Source organism: Typopeltis vanoorti, chromosome 16 (assembly GCF_054136105.1).
Source record: "Typopeltis vanoorti isolate ZY-2024b chromosome 16, IOZ_Tvanoo_1.0, whole genome shotgun sequence".
Lineage (NCBI taxonomy): Eukaryota > Metazoa > Arthropoda > Arachnida > Uropygi > Thelyphonidae > Typopeltis > Typopeltis vanoorti.
In genome coordinates, this window is record NC_143564.1 from 27167286 (window position 1) to 27188204 (window position 20919).

The following is a 20919-nucleotide window of genomic DNA, read 5'->3' on the forward strand; positions in this document are numbered from 1 at the left end:
TCTTGAATGCAAACAATGTCAAGTTTCTTCCTAATGTCTTCATTTTTAATATGATTCTGCCATTGCTGACATCTGTTCAGGCCCATAATTTTTCTCGGAACCCTCATATGGGGTCTCTAGTCTTTGATCAAGTGTTTTGTTTCTTACCCAACTCTAAGATCCATAACTTAAAGTTGGTTTGAACACTATCTTATATACTACTAGCTTGGTGTTTTTGCAAATTTCTCTCTTATTCCATATAAATTTATTCAGCAGCTCCCACCATAACAGCTTTACTTATTCTGTTGTCTATTGCCACATTAACTTGCCATCTCCACTAAAAACTCTGCCTAAATAGCTGAAATAAATAAAAGTGAAATACTTTCTCAAGAATCTTATCTCTTCTGTCCTAGGACCTCCATAATTCAGTCAGTATAGACGAAGCCCTTTGGTCAGAAAGACCAGAGTTCGATTCCTGTTCATGATGTGAGGAACCTCCTCTATCTGGTCTGTTTCGATTAAAGGCGAGCGTTGGTCAGTCTCATATGGTGGTAGAGGGATTTTTTCACCTGGAAACTCAGGTTTTTCATCCCTCAGAATAAGCAAACTGGCCCTGTGAACACATGCTGCTACAGTCAAAAAAAAAGAAGGAAAAAAAAACATTTAATCCCTCATTAGGAGGGCTCAACCAGTCCTCAGGGGCAGTCTAGGATTGGAGGAATCCCACACGAATAAAATAAACTACGTTTGTATTCTGTTTGTAATACCTATAAACATATTATTTGTGGCCACAGGATCATAATCTTTTCATCTGTCCATTCAGAATCAGCCTCTAATGTTTCTGGAGGCATTCTATGTGACCGAACTATTCCAACTCTTGTCATTTGAAAGCATCTACAACTATATGTAATGCATCAAGTTGATATCCAATTCGTTAATTTTTTTTAAATTCTGTCCAGTGTGTTTTAATGATTTTCCAGAGCCATTTTAAAAAGAAATATCTTTATGCATCCAATTATCCATATCTCAGCTCCATAAAGGATAGCAGGAATAATAACTTACTCATAAAGCTTGTTTCAAGTCGATGGATAAAATAAAATAAAATATGGAAAAGTAATTTATCACTTTTCCATATTTTTTGTAATTTAGTCATCATTGTTCATCCTACTGAGATGTAGTTAATCACTGCAGTATCTTTTAAATCAGATGGTGATCAATGATCTTCAGTACTTAAAACTATTTGCTTGTTTTATTACTTGATTGCAGTGGCAGCTTGTACATAAGCACTGCAACACTGCAGCACCCCCAAGGAAAAAAACAAAAAAATTAAATTTTGTTTGTGTTTATAAATAATAACAATGCTTACAAAATTATATAAACGTAATACAACATGTTAAAGGTTATAGCTTATGTTTCGACACTGTGAATAGTTAATAATTGGAATTGTTCGATTAACGCTTTAGATTACGAAACAAATGCAGTGCGATCTAACGCAGTGTCGGAATTATCACGTTCAGTCAGTTCTGGCTGGACTCGCCGATATTTGTTTGCACTTGCCACTGCACATAACAAGTGAATCTGACACTGCTTGTTGAGCAGTGTCACTACAGATAAATTGTATGCTTGCATTATTTCTGTGAGATACAAAACTTTTATTATTGGTGTGTGTTCATGGTGAGGGTGAAATATTTTTGATAAATCTTATTTTATTCTGTTAAAATAACATATAATTATTTATTATAAATACAAGGCTGAATTATGACAATTGTCACTGTCAAAAATATGAAAAGAATTGTATTTTCTCAATTATCGTTACACAAAACAAATGCACTGCGATCTAACACAGTGTTGGAATGTGGAAACCAACATTACTCGTTGAGTAGTGTCACTACACACATATTGTATGCTTGCGCGCGTTATATCTGTATACGAAACTTTTATTATTGGTGTGTGTTTGTAGTGAGGGTGAAATGTTTTTAATAAAGCAATTTTTGTAATATGTCATCATCATCATCAAATTCCTGATATACACCCTCAAGGGGTGAACAGGATATGATAGTATTACATGAAAAAATTACATCATTACTAACTTCCTATCTACAATTTTCTTCCAAATCAGTCTGTTACTTGTCAAAACTCCAACATTATCAGATCTTATATTTCTATCGTCTATTGTACCGTATCAATCCACCTATATCTTTGTCTTCCTCTGGGTCATTTTCCTGCCAACCTGGCAGAGAACACTTGCTTTGCTAAACTTTCCTTGCCCATTCTGTTTAAATGACCATACCACCTGAGATTAGCTCTGCTAACACATTCCTGGATGCTGACAATGTCTAGTTCTTTCCTAATATCCTCATTTTTAAAAATATTGCCATTGATGCCATCTGTTCACGCATCTAATCTTTCTCAGCTCTCATATCTGCGGTCTCTAGTCTTTGGTCAAGTGTTTTACTTCTGACCCATCTCTCAGATCCATAAGTTAAAACTGGTTTGAACACTGTCTTGTATACAGCTAATTTAGTGTTCCGACTAATTTCTCTCTTATTCCATATGAATTTATTCAATTGACTTCCTACCATACCAGCTTTGTTGATTCTGTTGCCTATTTCCATATTTAATTTACCATCTTCACTAAAAATCGTGCCTAAGCAGCTGAAATGTTTTACTTGTTCCACAGGTTCTCCATTCACAACACAGTTGATATTTTCAACGATTCTACCTATTTTCATTGTCTTTTTATTGCTGACCTTCATACCATATCTATTATAACAGTTATTCAATTTAGTCAGGGAATCTTGCAAACTTGTAATATGTAAATTTACTTATTAATAAATTAGTTACTGATCAGAAAAAAATGAATTATTTTTTCTTATTTTGTATATGCAGCACCACCACTTAAAATTTTCACCGGCCGCCACTGCTTGATTGTTTAAAATTATAGTTATTTTCTCTGCTGATTTTTTAAAAATTTATATTATATATATATATATATATATACACTGGCCACTAAATCAGAAACCTTTATGCAGATGTACGTAAATACCACATACACAGAATGCATGCAAAATACTTGGTCACATGCATCATTGCTCAACGAGCAATGTCACCATGTGTTCTTGGCAACTATTTAAGAATGCTGCTTGTCAATCCTCAATGGTGTTCGTCACAATGAAAAAAAATAAAGGATCATTTGGAGTTTGATACAGGGCTAACTGCAGGTTTCTTATCTTTCCGTGTTGTCATCCATACTGTTAAAAATAAATAACATCCTGGCTGGAGCCACAATTTCGAAAACAGCAGAGCTAACTGGTTTCTCAAAGGGTCAAATATCCTAAGAGTTTAATCAGCGGAAAAATTACCTATATTGCTTGTCTAAGGGAGATAACTGTCGTCGTAAGACAGTCTGGCAGAAATGACATTGTCATTGTCTAAGAAGGCTTGTATGGACAAACAGACTTCCTGTTTCAAGCAATTGAGTGGATAATTTAATGAAGGCCATGTAGTCCAACAAGTCACAGAACATCTTGTTCTGTACCAATGGTAGGCAGAGAAGTTGGTGGGAGCCACATGAACTCAGCTTACAGTGAAAAAACACAAGTTTCTGAAAGTGCGATCACAGTGTGGCCATGTATGGAACAGGTCCCCTGATATTGCTGGAAGATCAGATGTCCTCTAAGGAATATCTGAATGATGTTGGCGATCAACTCCATCTGCAATGCCAACTTTTTATCCAGCAGGTAATGGTTGTTTCATGGACAACAATGCTACTGTCCATTGCACAAGAATTGTTCATTAGGTTCAGCGAGTACGACAGCAACCCTGGCCACCACAAATCTTTGATTTGAATCCCATTGAGAACGTATGGGACATGTTAGAAAAACACTCAGAGCAAAGTCCTCTGTCATCAAATTTCAGCCAGTTAAAGGACTGTTATGTTGTAGACTATGTTGCATCTATGTTGTAAATGCAATCCAACACCTTGTGGAATCTATGACAAACTGCATATGTGTAATTCGAGCTAAAGGAGATGTAACATGATATTAAATAAAAGTTTCTAATTCAGTGTGTGTGTGTGTGTGTGTGTTTCTTCTAAGTTTGTATCTGTAATTATAGCAGATTAGTATTAGTATCTGTAATATAACAATGTCATCTGCAAATGAGTGATATGTCTTCTGTTTATCATCCTTTCTTTTTCCGGTACTAAATTATAAAATCTTCAATAAAGAAGTTAACAAGTGGGATGAAATGAGGTAGACAATTCTGCATCACATCTCTCGTCATACTCAGCAGTTGTATATTGATATTACCATAATCATTATTTTAGTGTTCTAATAATATATAGTTAATAATCTAAGTATTTCATAATCTATATCCTCACTATATATCTCTGTGTGTGTGAGTGTGTGCAACTTTGCAGGAGACCAGAGAATAACTCTGGAAGATATACAAAAGTTGAGTAAGTGTCATAATGTAGTGAAACACAAATTTTTGGTGACATAACTTTATTACCAAATGACAACACTAGATGGCATGGTACATCACACAATTTGCAAATGGCTACTTTTGATGGTCAAGAGTGAGCACATTGTGTGTTTTGGTTTGAGAAAATGAAGTGTACAACACAAGTTCAGAGGAATTTTCGCATGCAGTACAGCAAAGACCTAGTAGATGCATAATCTACACATGGCACAAGAATTTTGTGGAAGCAGGCTGTTCTGTGAGTCATCCAAGGTCAACGGGAAGGGCACTTGCTGCCGATGCAGTTGTGGAAGAAGTTCGAGAAAATTTCCAGAGAAGCCCTGGAAAATCAACCAGACTGGCATCTCGGCAAATTGCAGTTCCACATGTGACCATGTGGTGTGTTTTTTTTACGACAGCATCTACATTTAAGGCCCTACAAATTTACCCTTATATAACATTTGAAAAAAGACGATAAGAAGACAAGCCAGGATTTCTGTACAGAAATGATCAGGAGTATAAAACAAAATGAGGACTTTTAGGACACGATTGTTTTCAGTGGCAAGTGCACTTTTCATGTAAGTGGGCAAGTAAGTACTCACAACTGCAGAATTTGGAGAAGCAAAAATCCACACGCCATCGCAGAACATGTTTGTGGCATCCCAAAGACTAACGTTTTTTGTGCCATAAACAAGAGGAAATTATATGGACCTTTCTTTTTTTCAGAGTCTACCATTACTGGTGGTGTGTATCTGGACATGCTACAATGTACCTAATACCATAATTAGATGACCATGATGAATGCTTACATTTCCAGCAAGACAGAGTACCTCCTCATATTATCTGACAGACGATAGGTCATACATCAGCATCTGTTTTCCAGGCAGATGGATTGGTAGAGAGGTGCCTGTAGCATGGCCACCACATACCCCAAACGTTACACAGATTTTTTCTTGTGTGGCTTTGCGAAAGATGGAGTGTTTGTCCCACCACTACTAGCCAATTTGGATGAGCTGCATTCTAGAATTACTACTGCCATTGCTGAAGTTATGCCAGATATGCTCTGCCACATGTGGCAGGATATTGATTACAGATGGGGACATCTGCAAAATTACTGGAGGCAGTCATATCGAACTTTAACTATCTGGGTTGAAACTTAAGTGTTACACTACATTTGTGCAGTAATAAAAATTGTTCATCTATTGCTATTTACCTTCTAATGTCATTCAAAGTTGTATACCCCTGTTTGAAACACCCTGTGTGTGTGTGTGTTTCTGTCAGGCCTTAGAGAAAATTGGCATCCCTTATCCGCTCTACCAAAGACCAACCACTTCCCCTAGACCTACCTGGTGTATACCAGGTCCCTTGCAGTTGTAAACTGTCGTACTTTGGCCAAACAGGCAGGACAGCGAATATCAGAATTTCTGAACACAAGGACTACAACCGGTTTTACAAATATAGCCATTCTGGTCTTGCAGACCATGCTCTGGATACTCGCCACAGAATACGGTGAAAGAAAGCAAAAATAATACACCGGAGCAAATATAAATTCGAAAGATTATTTATGGAATCAGCCTCGGCCCTAAGAAACTCCCCAAACCTCAATAAATTTGGTTGTATGCGACTGCCCCAAATTTGGGAGGCATACATCAGCAGACCTTCAGCCCAACGGCCAAGAACGACTACTTAGCCCGCCAGAGGGCACCATCAGGACTTCTAGGAGAAAGATAGCTTCATATCTTCATTTCTAGTTACTATATTGTTAGGGCCTGTTGTGCTCCTGCCTTTTGTAAGTTCCTTTAGAAAATGGCAATGAGACATTGCCGAAATATCGGAAATATCTATTAAAGTATTATTTAATTTATATTCGGATCTACGTTGTTTCAATTCCCTAAGTTATTTAGAAATGCATAACCAACGTATAAGCCTATCTACGAGAACTGCCATGATGAATTTGAAAGAAAGATAGTGGAATCCAGGGAGATGGTCCTTAATCCTGAACATTTAAACAACAATTTAAGCTATAACATCCCTGATAGCAATACTGCTGTTATTCAGTACTGGTGTTTTCGAGAGTCTGCCACCACGCATATGCCAATTGCTCTTAAAAAAGAACCACTTGAATGTTAATACAATGTTTTTTATTTCAATTATGTATTGCAATTTATCTGTGCTTCTCAGTTTTTTAGAATCTTCAGTTTTTATTATTGTTTCCTCTTCCTAAAAAATACCTGATAAAGGCTGTTAAAAGCTGAAACTAGTTGTGTTTTTTATCATTAAAGCTTTTAATTAATTCTCTGTTTTTTTAGTCATTAAATATCTTTCTAAATATATATATATATAGAAATGTATGCATGCATGTGTGTGATTTGGAGTAATTTTTCCCTGTTCATAGAATCAACGAAACAACAATGAAGATCTATGTCCTTTTTTTTTTTTTTTTTTTCCTCTCAGGCTACTAGCAATCCTACAAGGTGAAGATCTAATCAATAGCCGTTTTCTAACTCCACTTGTTCTTCTCCAATAGATTTTTCATATATTCTAGTTATTTGATTTTGCAGAATTGTAAAAAAAAATTATACACATGACCAAGTAGTGTTAATCTTTTGTGCAAGTGTGACTCTTCATATTTAATATTAAATATGAAGGGTCTCTGGTGCCTTTTCTTTAACTGCTGGGGGAAGGGGATCCCAAAAAGTTTGATCTCTCTCTCTCTCTCTCAGAGCATTTCCTGGTAAAACTTATACCAGATATCTTCTATTTGTTTTGTGTCTCCAGTGATAACTATATCATTGAAGACAAAACAAATATGTTATGTGGTTATCATAGTAATGGGTACAAATTTAGAGCATATGGTTATTCCTTGCACTAACTTGTAAAGGGTTTAACAGGCACATATTGCTTAACAATACTGATATGCTAGCCAATCAGTTTTGGCTTTCTTACATAGTATTAATGTTGTCAACTTTTAAAATGAGCTCTGCTTTGATTGTCATTACATTATTATCAGTAGTATCATCACACTCTCCATGGAGTTACTCATTGTGCAGGTTCATTCACAACTGACAACAAATTTATCATACTGAATCTTAAAATCCTCACCACTCCCTGCATTAACAACATATTCTAGTAATGTGTCCCATTCGCTCCCAATTCTCCATGTAAAAAATCTACTCCTCACACCCCTCTTCATCACACTCTTACACAATTTCAGGGTTGGCCTCCGGTTCTTTCCACTCTCACCTTCTGAACATTTTATAATCCCCTCTGTATTAATCCATGGTTTACTTGGCTTTCTGATTTGTCCCTAGGTAGTTATAAATTTACAGTAGTTGTTTTCATTACTTCTGAGACTTTCTCTATTTCATCTTATTCAATAGTTATAAGCCGAGGTTCACAAGATTGGCAAAAATTACAAGTCTGCAATAAGCTTCTTTTTTTTTTTTCTTTTATGTTCTAAAAGAATGAAGCAAAAGAGCATAATAGTGTTTCATATAAAAATCATGCCACAATATTTAACATAATATTTTATAATCAATCTGGGAAACTGTTAGTTGGAAGTATTATTATTAAAACATTACTTTATATATATATATTTTTTATAATAACCTAAAAATAATGAATTCCTTCTATAAACATAAAGACATACATAAATATACTTGGGCAGCAAGAGGATGGAAATCAATATTAGATTACTTCATATTAAATGAAAAGACATCAAAATTTTCACTAGATGTTAGAGTTCACAGAGGATATGAAATAAGCAGTGACCACTTCCTTGTTAAAATAAAATTAAGATTACCACCTAAATGGCTACAAGTAACAAGAACAGAAAGAAAAATTGAAACATTTGCTTATAAAACTAGACTATTGAATGACACAAATGTACAATGGCTATATGAACAATGAATTAACCAATATCTAGATAAAATAAAACAAAATGAAGAAATAGAAATAGAATGGCTTAATATAAAAACGATACTGAATGCAGCAGCAAATGAAAGCTTAGGAAAGACCAAAAAATTCAATAAAAGAAAAAACTGAAGATCTGGGATGATACAATCAAAGAAATAATCAAAAAGAAAAAAGAAGCCTATCACAAATGGTTAAGCAGTAAAAGATTAGAAGATGAAATAGAATATAAAAGAATAAGAGCCGTAGCTAAAAGAGAAGTCAGAAAAAGACAGAGAATCATGGAATAAATTTGTTTCTAATTTAGAACATGATTTATATAAAATAAGACCCAATGTATATAAGATTTTGAAACACTTAAATGCAGATACCAAAGAAAACATAAAATTAAACACTGAAATGAAATTAGAAGAATTTCTAAATTACTACACAGAACTGTGGACAGACAAATATTTTAAAAAAGACAACTGGCAAACAATTAACGAAAACTGAAGAAGAATTAGAAATCAGCCTGAAAAAAACAAGAAACGGAAAATCACCTGGAGAAAATAAGCTAGGTTAAGAACTATATAAATATGCAGGAACAAGATTCAAAGAAAGACTCTTATTATTTTTAAATAAAATTTACTCAACTGGTATCCCCCCCAATAGAATGGAAATAAGCAATTGTGATTCCTATCTTTAAGAACGGTAATAAAGATGACCCTAAAACTATAGAGGTATCAGTATATTAAATTCCTGTTACAAAATATATAGCAGAATCTTAAATAACAAACTAATGAAATATTCCGAAAACTTTATTCTAGAAGTACAGAATGGATTTAGAAAAGGACGATCATGTATAGACCCAGCCTTTTGCCTAAAATTAATAATAGAGAAAAGAAGAGAATATAATTTAGAAACACATATTGCATTTATTGACTTTGAAAAAGCATTTGACAAAGTTAAAAGAAACATATTATTTAACATATTAATATCCTAAAAGCTATCACAAGTATATATGAAAATAATCAAATACAAATAAGATTAAATCACGAGCTATCATATACAAGAGAGATAAGCCAAGGGGTGCGACAGGGATGTCCCCTCTCAGCAAATCTTTTTAATATCTACTTAAATGAAATAATTAAATGAAACCAAATAATAATTACAAATTCTGAAGATAACTTACAGAAAGCTATTTTAGATCTAAATGAGATATCCAAAGATTATGGTATGATAATATCAACAGAAAAATCAAAAACTATGGCCTTTAAAGGACAAGATCCAGCAAGAACTAAAATAGTAATAGATAACAACATCTTAGAACAGGTGAATTAATTTAACTACCTAGGATGTATGATCACATATGAAAATGAAAAAGATATAAATGTAAAAATTGCAAAATATTTAAAAATAACAGGTGTAATTAACTCTATATTTAAACCAAACCTAGTTCAAAAACAAACCAGGCTAAAAGTATACAATACATTAGCCCTACCAGTCTTAACGTATGGGAGCGAAATCTGGACAATAAAACAAAAAGACAAAGATTAACAACAGCAGAAATGAAGTTTATGAGAAATTTGATCACAAAAGAAATGAAGATATTATGAAAGAATTAACCTTCCTACCGGCTAGGACGTCTATAGACGTCCAAATAAATCTGGATAAGATTCAGCCCACCTGTTTAAAGAACCTGGATAAGAAGTGCAATTTGACTGTCATGTCCATTAGAAGGTGTGATAAACCCTCACGCTGAAGAGAAAGGTTAATCGGATTATCTCCCGTCCGTAGCTGCCTCTCAGTTGCCTATAACAAGAAACGGACTTTCTTGTTCCATGCTGGTGAACTGGATTTTAGTTATATATGATAGACTAAAAATAGAGAAATTATTTATATTTTTGTTTTCTCTTTTTATTGTACAATACAATTTTAATTTCTGGACAAAATAAAGGTCTTGCATAATTTCTTCACTTAACCAATTTAATTTTTTATTTTTTTGCGCTAATTTTTTTCTAATTGCTACTAGACAAAAGATTTTTCTTTGTTCTCGAAGAAATTAATTCACGATAATTATTTGGAATATTCTTTTAAAAAAAGAAAAGAAAACCGGCTCCAGGTTATATTAATTTTATTTTTGTACAAAACCATCGAAATCGAATAATACTTAACAGATTTCCTTTGTGACATGCTTGAGCAACTTTGCTTTATAGAGAATAACATGAAATTCTTTAATCATATTACTAAATTTTTTCTTCATGTTGTATAGTAATCTGTACTTTCACTTTCTTGGTTTCCTTGTATAATTGGTCATTACAAAATGAAATTAACAGTTATGATTTAAATTTATATTTTCTGCATAATTCAGATATTTTATTCTCCAATTTTTAAAGTAAGCGATACATTTGCTTACTTTTATCATTCAAAATATGTATATCAAATGTGAAAGTTTATTTCCATATTTTTACAATAGAATTGAACTTTATTTCGCCTCTGATAGTTTAAACCCCCCCCCCTTGCATTACTATCACACACCCGAAAACTGTTATGAAACATAGGTACAGTTTTTATTTAATTCGTTATATTTCTCTAGTAATTGTTCCACATAACTTTAATTTTTCGATACTGAAACTATGTGGTGATTATTATAAATTAGCAAATTATAAATCAGACAATATACATATTTCGTGATTATTATAAATCAGGAAATTATGTGATATTCGGATACAGGTGAAATTAATATTTAAAATCACTGTCATCCTTCAAATGCAATATCAGAATAAAGAAAGTGAAAAACCCGAAGTTTCGAAATACATTTCGAAAGCCCGCTCTCGAAATGCATTGGTCTACAGACTGGATTCTGAACACGCCAATGTTTCGTGATGTTATGACTTAAAAAACAATTCAGTCTCATCATGAAGTATTTGCATTTTCAGAATAATGAAAAATACGATCAGGCAACACATCCTTGCCCAGTCCTCAACAAAATTTATGATTTTCTGATGAAAATCCGTCAAAAATGTAGATCACTCTACATTCCTGAGAGAGACTTGAGTATCGATGAAAGCCTTATGCCATTCAAAGGTGGACTGAAATGTAAGCAGTATATTCCCAAAAAGAAAGCGAAGTATGGAGTAAAATTTTTTATGCTTTGCGAATCGAAAAGTGGATATCCTTGGGATTTCAAACCTTATACGGGAAAGCAAACTGTAATCGAGCACGATAAATATTCGGATCTCCCCTTGTCGATACGTGCAGTAATGCAGTTACTAGACCCTTTACTGCATTATAATGGATAATTACTATATATATGTGTCCTGAACTCGCTGATTTGCTTTTACAGCATCTTACAGATAGTTATGGTACTGTAAATGCAAAAAGGCGAGATATGCCTCCAGATCTGGCTTCAGGAAAGCTATCGAAGGGGGAAATCCGAACTTATCAGCGAGGGAAAGTCTTTGCACTAGGTTGGAAAGACAAAAAAGATGTTTTTCTGCTATCTTCCCTGCACAATCCATCAGCGGAATCCGTGGAGAAGCATGGTTTGAAGAAAGAAAAACCCATTGCTGTGTGTGCATACAACGACACTATGGGTTGAGTCGACAGGTGCGATCAGCAGCTATCATTCTACTCTGTAATGAGGAAACAGCATAAAAAATATTACAAAAAAGTGTTTGGACATGTTATTTGAATTTTGAAGTGTTTGGATTTTGTTATTTGGAACAGATTCCTCCTGTATAAGAAAAAATGTTTGTCTACCATAACATGTCTAGAATACAGAATAGAAATTGCGAAAGCATTGCTGCATGCACATGCACCTTCTTCAGCAAGCAGAAAAACAGGAAATCCTGTCAGACATCCGAGGTTGAACGCTGCTAACTCCAACCATTATCCCGAAAATCGACCACCAACGGCTAATAAAAAAAAACCTCCACGCAAATATTATGTATGTAATAAAAAAATATCAGAAAGGAAACAAAAATCTGGTGCCCTGAGTGTAAAATTGCTTTGTGTGTTTACCCTTGCTTCAAGGTGTTCCACGCTGTTCAAGAATTTTAAATTCTGAACAGTATGAAATAAAAAATGTTTGTTTTCAAGGCCATCAAAACAGTCCTTTTCAGGACTACAAATATTGATAGAGGGATACCCGAATGCACTGTTTCTTTTTCATCTTGAAGGCTAATTTTTCAGTTCTTTTTTGACACAGAGAAACTGGAAAGAGTATTCCAGGTAAAGTATTTCATCAAAAAAATAATGAAATAAAATCTACCCTATATATATATAAAATGATAAGCTTTTTTATGTCATGTTTATCGAAACGTTTTGAAACTCAGGGGCTACCCTGAGTGTCGAGTCTTCAAAATTCGAGTCATCAGAATTCAGTGGCTGAACCCCCTTTCGAGTTATCACAATTGAAGGAGAACTGGTCTACCATACCGGAACACGGGGGGGGTTGGGCATAGCCCCCTAGTTAATAAATGAAATATATAAATAATAACGGGAACATTTTCACCTTGCCAACACTCAACATTGATGTGATATGGGTTCCAAATTTCTTGTTTCGGAGATATATATATATATATATATTACAAAGTTTTGTAATAAAAATTTCTGCTACAATGAAGTTTGGCAGAATCAACAATATTATTACCACCTTATTTCTGTTTCTCGTGTGGGAGAAAAACAGTAAAATGTCACTCTTATAATTATATGAGATGTTATAATGGCAAAAATAGTAAGAAAAAAGTCATTTGCAGTTTCTCCTCAAAACACAAAGAAAGAACATTGTAAATTCAGCCAGTGGAAAAGAAAATACTGCATATTTTTCTCCTGTTATCTGATTTTTTTTCTTATAGTTCAAAGAAGAAATCACTGCATATAACATGAAGTCTGCAGGAGGGAAAAAAAATCTGGAAATTGGTTACATTATTACGAATAGAGAAATCATGTCAGAAAAATTATTCACGTATGATTCTAATCTCAGCAGACATAACATTTTCTTCTAGATTAGATATCTAAAGTAACTGAACCTTTGCTACTGTTTTACACTAAAATGAATGGGTATGTTCCCCAAGTGATTTACGTTTGTAACAGCTGTCTTGCGAACGATTTATGAAATAAATTATCTGAAATATCCGCAGATTGCTTAGGTCTATATCCCCCCCCCCAAAAAAAAAAGATTATGAAACGCATATGCACCTTTTCTTTGATGATAATTCAAATCCTCTTTTTCAAGATAATTGTATGATTTAATTTCTAACTTTTGATAATAAAAGTGAAACTGATCATTATAAATTAAGCAATTATTTTGGCATAAATAATGTATAAGCATGTAAACGAAATATCAGTATTTCTGTTAGAATATAGGTAATCAACAATCGAAAAGGAAACAAGACATTCTTGACATATTCTGCACTACAGCCTGGGGCACTTTAGTGTTCTCCCCTTTCTTCTCAATAGCACTGAGAGTAATAAGCCTTCAACGTTTCCTCCAGCTAAGAGGATATTACCAAGTACTTAGAAGACGTAGATTATTTCAGAAATAGCTTCCAGCAGCAGAAGTAATATTTAGATTTTTTTAAAGAAAAACAAACAAAAATAATACTACTGAACTTTCTTTTGTGTGGTATGCATATAAACAATTTTGCATGGTGAAAATATAGCATATTATTTCTAAAATTTCACATAATTTCAGCGGGCAGTAGAACAGCTGGTTTTAGATTGCAAATAAATAGAACAGAATTAGAAGTTTCACAATACAATCTGATTGCCGTATATCTTTTGTAAAAATGGTAAAATGAAGTAATTGATTTTGAATGCTGTCTAGAAAAGCTTTCAAACCTGTGAGTTCTAGGAGAGGATAAGGAGTGGGGGAAGCATTAGAAAATCTTCAAAATGAAAAAGAATTTTGAATCATTCCGTATATGATATTTTTCCCATTATATTTTCAATATATCTACGAGGATGTGCACTAGATATTATCGTAATATGCATAATACAAATAAATAAATGACGAAGGCGAAGAATCACTGGTAAAATATCATTGGATATAAATTTTTGATACCAAAAAGACACACAATCGGAAATTGAGTAATGCAATGTAGCATTTTAACATTTTTTTTTATTTTGTCTTTATGAATAACAAAAAATCGTTTCTAAAACTGAAATGTGATGATCCATATAATGCTATTTCGCTAGAAACGAAAGAAAAAGGACATATTTATTTCAATAAATATTGTTTAAAAATATAAATATTTGACATAATATTTTCAAAGCAAACATTTGAAAATTCTGAAATTCGAAAAAAAATTATTCAATTATTATACGTAAAGTGAAAGATCAATCAGTGCAACTCTTCCGGTGCACTGATTTGTAGAATTACCAGTATTTATAAGACGTAGATTATTTCAGAAATAGCTTCCAGCAGCAGAAGAAGTAATATTTAGATTTTTTTAAAAGAAAAACAAACACAAATAATATTAACAGAACTTTGAACTTTCTTTTGTGTGGTATGCATATAAACAATTTTGCATGGTGAAAATATAGCATATTATTTCTAAAATTTCATATAATTTCAGCGGGCAGTAGAACAGCTGGTTTTAGATTGCAAATAAATAGAACAGATTCAGAAGCTTCACGATACAATCTGATTGCCATATATCTTTTGTCAAAATGGTAAAATTAAGTAATTGATTTTGAATTCTGCCTAGAAAAGTTTTCAAACCTGTATAGAAATTTAGAGTAGTTATGCAATTCAGTTCCAGGAGAGAATAAGGAGGGGGGGGGGGGGGGGAAAGCATTAAAAAATCTTCAAAATGAGCAAAACTGTTGAATCATTCCGTATATGATATTTTTCACATTATATTTTCAACATATCTACGAGGTTATGCACTAGATATTATCGTAATATGCATAATACAAATAAATAAATAAATGACGAAGGGGAAGAATCACTGCTAAAATATCATTGGATATAAATTTTTGATACCAAAAAGACACAATCGGAAACCGAGTAAGGCAATTTAGCATTTTAACATTTTTTTTAATTTTGTCTTATGAATAACAAAAAATCGTTTCTAAATCTGAAATGTGATGATCCATATAATGCTATTTTGCTAGAAACGAAAGAAAAAGGACATATTTATTTCAATAAATATTATTTAAAAATATAAATATTTGACATCATATTTTCAAAGCAAACATTTGAAAATTTTAAAATTCGAAAAAAAATTATTCAATTATTATACGTAAAGTGAAAGAACAATCAGTGCATCTCTTCCGGTGCACTGATTTGTAGAATAAAATACACCAAATTCACTATCACTAAATAGATTCATTGCAAAAGCTGATCAATGGGCATTTCAGGATTGATTTTTTTTGCATATGTGAAATTGGTTTCAATTTTTGGGAAGAGACACAATAAATCATTTTAGAGGCAAGAAAGGTCAAATAACTTAGGACAGTAAATGAAATTCTAAGCAACACAATAGACGTAAAGACAGGGGGAGGGGACACAAAGGTCACTCAGCAACAGTTAATCCACTAATGCTATAGAATAGCCGTAACAAGATTAACGGCGGAGGAAGGTAATGGCATGATAAAAGGTAGAATGCCGACGAAGTTTTGATCCATGAAAAAAGCTAGGGAGTGTTGGATATTTCATCCACACTGGCCGGTTGGGAGGTTAAACCAAGAACCAGTAATAGAAAAAATTAAAAAATATAAACATAAATGGATGGAACACGTTCAAAGAATGAAAACAGAAAGATTACCAAAACAAGCCTTAAAGTACAAGCCATTAGGAAAAAGAAAACCAGGACATCCTCTTAAACGATTCAACGATGACTTCTAAGGCCGGAACAGGCCACGCTAGGCCTAAATCCTTGATACGCATGATGATGATATATATTTTTTATATGCAAGTGATATTATAGAGAAAACTGGAATACAATACTAATATTCAAATTTACTTACATACTGGGTAAATGCCTGAGATTTTCCTTTTGTCTTAGAGATAGATTTTTTAAGTTGGAGAGATTTCCTGTAGATAGTCTATAGAAATGAGATATATAAGACAGTTTCTATATGAAAATTGTCAACTTCAATATACTGAACATTATATTCACTAAGATGAAACAATCATAAGATTTTTAAAGCTGACTTTCTGTTTTTAAGCTATATATCTGATGACTTTGCTCATTTGGATTTTGAATATGTGTGCGCCACTCACAAAAGATTGTATACTTGTCCTGTATTTAGTACCATGGGTAATGAAGGTCAGATAATCTGGAAACCTTGCTCTAAAGACCAAATAGATTTTTTTTTTTTTTTAAATCGCTTCACATCTCCAGTAAGCAGAGTAGCAGTCTCATACCAGATAATAATGAAATAATTGATGTAGTGTTCTATTCCAGAGTAGGTTCCAGTTTGTTATATATGTACATCATTTATTATTTTATTATGAATAAGTGTCAAAGAGCAAAAATAAACGTTTCTACTGAAATTAGAGAGGAAAGCTGAATTTTTTTTGTAACTAAAATAATTCAGATGATAAAATGACCTTCAGAGCTGACAAAAAATCATAAGGATGTTTTAAAAAACAATTTTTTGGAGGGAGGAGGGATCTGTGACAAATTATACTGTGACAGTGATAATATTATTATCAACAGACCTCTATGGAGTCAAAAGACTCGTCACAGGAGGTCCCCCCCCCCTCACATGACAGCTCATCATACCCTGATATAATACATTCATTGTTTGCACTCACCACACTCTCAGGCAATGCATTCCAATCACCCACCACTCTGCCTGCAAGAAATCTACTCCTCACCATCTTGCTTACACCCACCTTATGTAGCTTACAGGGATGGCTTCTCGTTCTCCCCATCTCCAGATATTCTATGAAAAATTTCATCCACATAATCTGGTAATTACTCCTTACCAACTTATACATCTCGATCATGTCTCTCCCTCTTCCTTCTATCCACTAGGCCTGATAATTTGTATTCTCTCAATCTGTCCTCACATCCAGAAATTGACTCAGTCAATTGCCTCTGAACCCTCTCCAACAACTCATCATCCTTTTGAAAACCATGCAACCAAATCTGTGCACAGTAATTCATATGTGACCTGATCAAAGTCTTGTACAATGGAATTATAACATCCTTACTTCTACAAATCAATCTTCTCCACATCATTCCCATAATCCACTGTGTTGTGCTCACAATTTTAGCAAAATATACACAAAATTTCAAGTCCTTATCCACCATCATACACAGATCTTTCATCTCCTCCACCTCCTCTAAAATATCCCCTCCAATCCTATACTCTGCATTTCATCTTTTCTTTGCAAATGTTAAAACCTTACACTTTGTTACATTAAAATGTCTTCCTCACACACTCGCCAATTCAGACAATCTATTTAGGTCCTCTTGCAAAGCTATACTGCTCATAACTCTCCCCAACTTTGCATCATCTGCAAACAACTGTATATCACCATTCAAGCCTTTCCTAATATACACCCCCATATACCACTTTCTGATATCTGTCCAGCAGCCACCCTCTTATCCCCATAACCAGTGCCATATCCATCCCCATTTGTTCTAATTTGTGTAACAGAGTTCCATGTGGTATCGTCAAATGCCTTTTGCAAAATCCAGCAGGATTATTGTGTAGCCATTTCCTTTATCTAACTCAGCTGTTACTCTATTATAAAAAGTTAGTAAATTACTACAGCATGATTGCCCCTTCACAAAGCCATGCTGCCCCTCATACAGTATCATATTTTTATCTGCTCATTCTTGAATATGATATAATATCATGCCAGATAAAGTGTTGCTGAATTAAATAAGGTCACCACTGCTTTTTTATCAGGAAACCAAGCCAAAAAAGTAAAACGTCGCCAAATGGAACCTCACCAACTTCAGCAGAAATGAAGATAAGCATCATGTAAGAAGCAACAAAAAAGCAGATTATCAGAACAATCAGACAAGTAACTAATATAAATGGTATTACCAAGAAGACAAACAGGTGAGATGTTGCTAAACTATAAGATGTTATATTAAGTTGATAATGGTGAGAGGAAGCAAAGAACATTTTCAGTATTCGGTACTAAACACAATGAAACTTCTTGAACAGCAGGAAATTGAAAGCAGTAATGTGGGGAAATTTCAAAATGTGAAGTTGGACATTGAGCCTTGGTTCCACAGAAAGTTCTAGAACAGAAGTAAGGATATGTTTTAAGTCAGAGAGGGAAACTTATATTAAAAAAGCTGGTTCTTGTTGGAGATCTAAACAGCAGAGTAGGAAATAAATATTAAATATACAAATGTGTTTTGGGAAACACTGGAGGAAAAGGCAAAAACCTAATCATAATAGCAAGTACCTGCCAGATTCTATTCAGGACAACAGAATACAGCAATGAATATTCTAAATTTTGTTCCAAACCAAACATATGCTTAAGTTCGCATAATGAGAACCCAAGAGAGGTGTCTTGCTGATATCAGTGTCTTCAGAATGGTTCAGGAAACAAAAGTACAGAGGGGGACTTGAAACAGGAAGTGATCACCATTTAGTTTTGACCAGGATAAAACTAAATAACCTACTTGAGAGAGAGAAAACATAAAGCAAAAGGAAAATGACAAAGCTTCAGAGTGAATGTAAATTCAAATAATGAATATTATTGGTTTAAATTAATATTATATTACTGTTATTTTACCTTAACAAGTGCAAACTGCTCTTCGTGAATTTAGAACCTGCCAGAACTTTCATAAAGATCCTCTGTCAGCTAACGCAGCTGACTTTAAAAACTAGAACCATACTTAAGACACTCAACAAAATTTGAAGAAGACATTGACTCAGCCAAGTAGACACATGGTGAAGATGACTACAAGAATAGAATTTTTGAACAGCATAGTTCAAGAAGGTTCAAAGACTCAGGAAGTTAAAAGAGGCAGTTCTAGAAAAGAAGAAATCATATTTCAAGTTCCAGGCAAGTTAAACAGCAGGTGACCTTAAAGGATACAGAGAAAAATGTAAGAAAGATAAATTATATATAAAAAGTAACTAAACAAAAGTAATGGCAAGGACTAGGATGAATATAGATGATAGTGATCTCTCAATTATCTGACCTTGAAATGAATGAACCTTCAATTAACTGATCCTTGAATGGGCTAGTAGTGTCAACTGACTTTCAGTACACTATCATGAATCTGTAATTGCAGTTATCCAACTGGTATGTTGCTCTCCTATAACTGAGATTTTACTGAAAATATTGAAGCTAACAAAATGTTTTGGAGACTACTGAAGAAATGAAAAAGGATATACTGGATGTCTGAAATACTTATTTTGAAGAATGAATAAATAAATAAATAAAAAAAAAAAAAATATATATATATATATATATATATATATATATATACACACACACACACATACAGGGTGACCATAATTCAACTTGCCCTATTCACAGCCTTATGTAACTTCATCTAGCAACCAGAATATCATCAAATTTGGTAGAGAGACCAATCAAGACAAGGGAAGGATTCTGCAGGGGAAAAAAAAGGTCAAAAAGTTGCTGATAGAGGGAATGTGCCACTGATGTAGCCCAGGAAGCCAAAAATTTGCATAAAAGGAAGTTGAACACTTGTTTTGTGGGAACATAACAGATATAAAGTAAAGGGAAACCTTCACAAACGTATTCCTATTGATAGTCATGTTCAACATGTGCCTCATTTTATCTTATCACGCGTCACTACTGGTAAAGTTATTTTACCAGTAGTGGCGAAAAGCCACTACTGGTAAAATGTAAAAGGAAAACGACAAAGCTTCAGAGTGAATGTAAATTCAAATAATGAATATTATTGGTTTAAATGAATATTATATTACTGTTATTTTACCTTAACAAGTGCAATGCAACTGCTCTTCATGAGTTTAGAACCTGCCAGAACTTGCAGAAAGGTCCTCTGTCAGCTAACAGAATTAGATCAACGATCCAGAAGTTTGAAGAAAGGGAATTTTTGGAAGTTCGACCTGGAAGAGGACGTAAACCAGTGCTGCAACGGATAATTGAAGAAGTTGCCACCATGACTGTCGACAGATCATGTGAAAATGTTGCTGGTAGTAAGCAGTGACATATGGATATACCTTAGTCCACGGTACAAAAAATTTTATGCAAAATTATAACATTTTATCCATATAAGATCAGCAGCATACAGAAGCTCCTACACGATGATTATGATAAGAAACTGACATTTGCTCTGATGTTTCTGGTCAGATTGGAAGTCAACAATGCTTGACCCTGAAAAATTCTGTGGGGAGATGAGGTACATTTTTATCTGAAAAGGACTGTAAACACCAAAATTAGAATTTGGGCTTCTGCATCGCCCAATGTGCTCCAGGAAACCCCCATTACATTGACCAAAAATACTGTTTGGTGTGGCTTCACAACAGATTTTATAATAGGGCCATTCTTATTTGAGGGCATCACTCCAACAGGACCAGTAATTTATTCTTGTTCCATTACTATAAGGAAATATTGCAATATGCTGAACAGTTTCGTCATTCCGTAACTTCAGCAATGACTAT

At 33.7% G+C, this 20919-nt stretch overlaps 1 protein-coding gene across 2 annotated transcripts in view; it reads right to left on the minus strand.

The window, feature by feature from the left end:
* Window positions 1-20919, minus strand: part of APC7 (anaphase-promoting complex subunit 7) — a 238375-nt gene that overhangs the window by 200436 nt on the left and 17020 nt on the right. Inside the window, exon 3 of one of the 2 annotated variants that reach the window (XM_090406348.1) lies at window positions 16309-16386. The exons of the other annotated variant lie outside the window; for it this stretch is intronic. Within the exon in view, the coding sequence (XP_090262474.1) occupies window positions 16309-16386 (78 nt within the window). The remainder of the gene's footprint in view (window positions 1-16308; window positions 16387-20919) is intronic. 2 annotated transcript variants of the gene reach the window in all.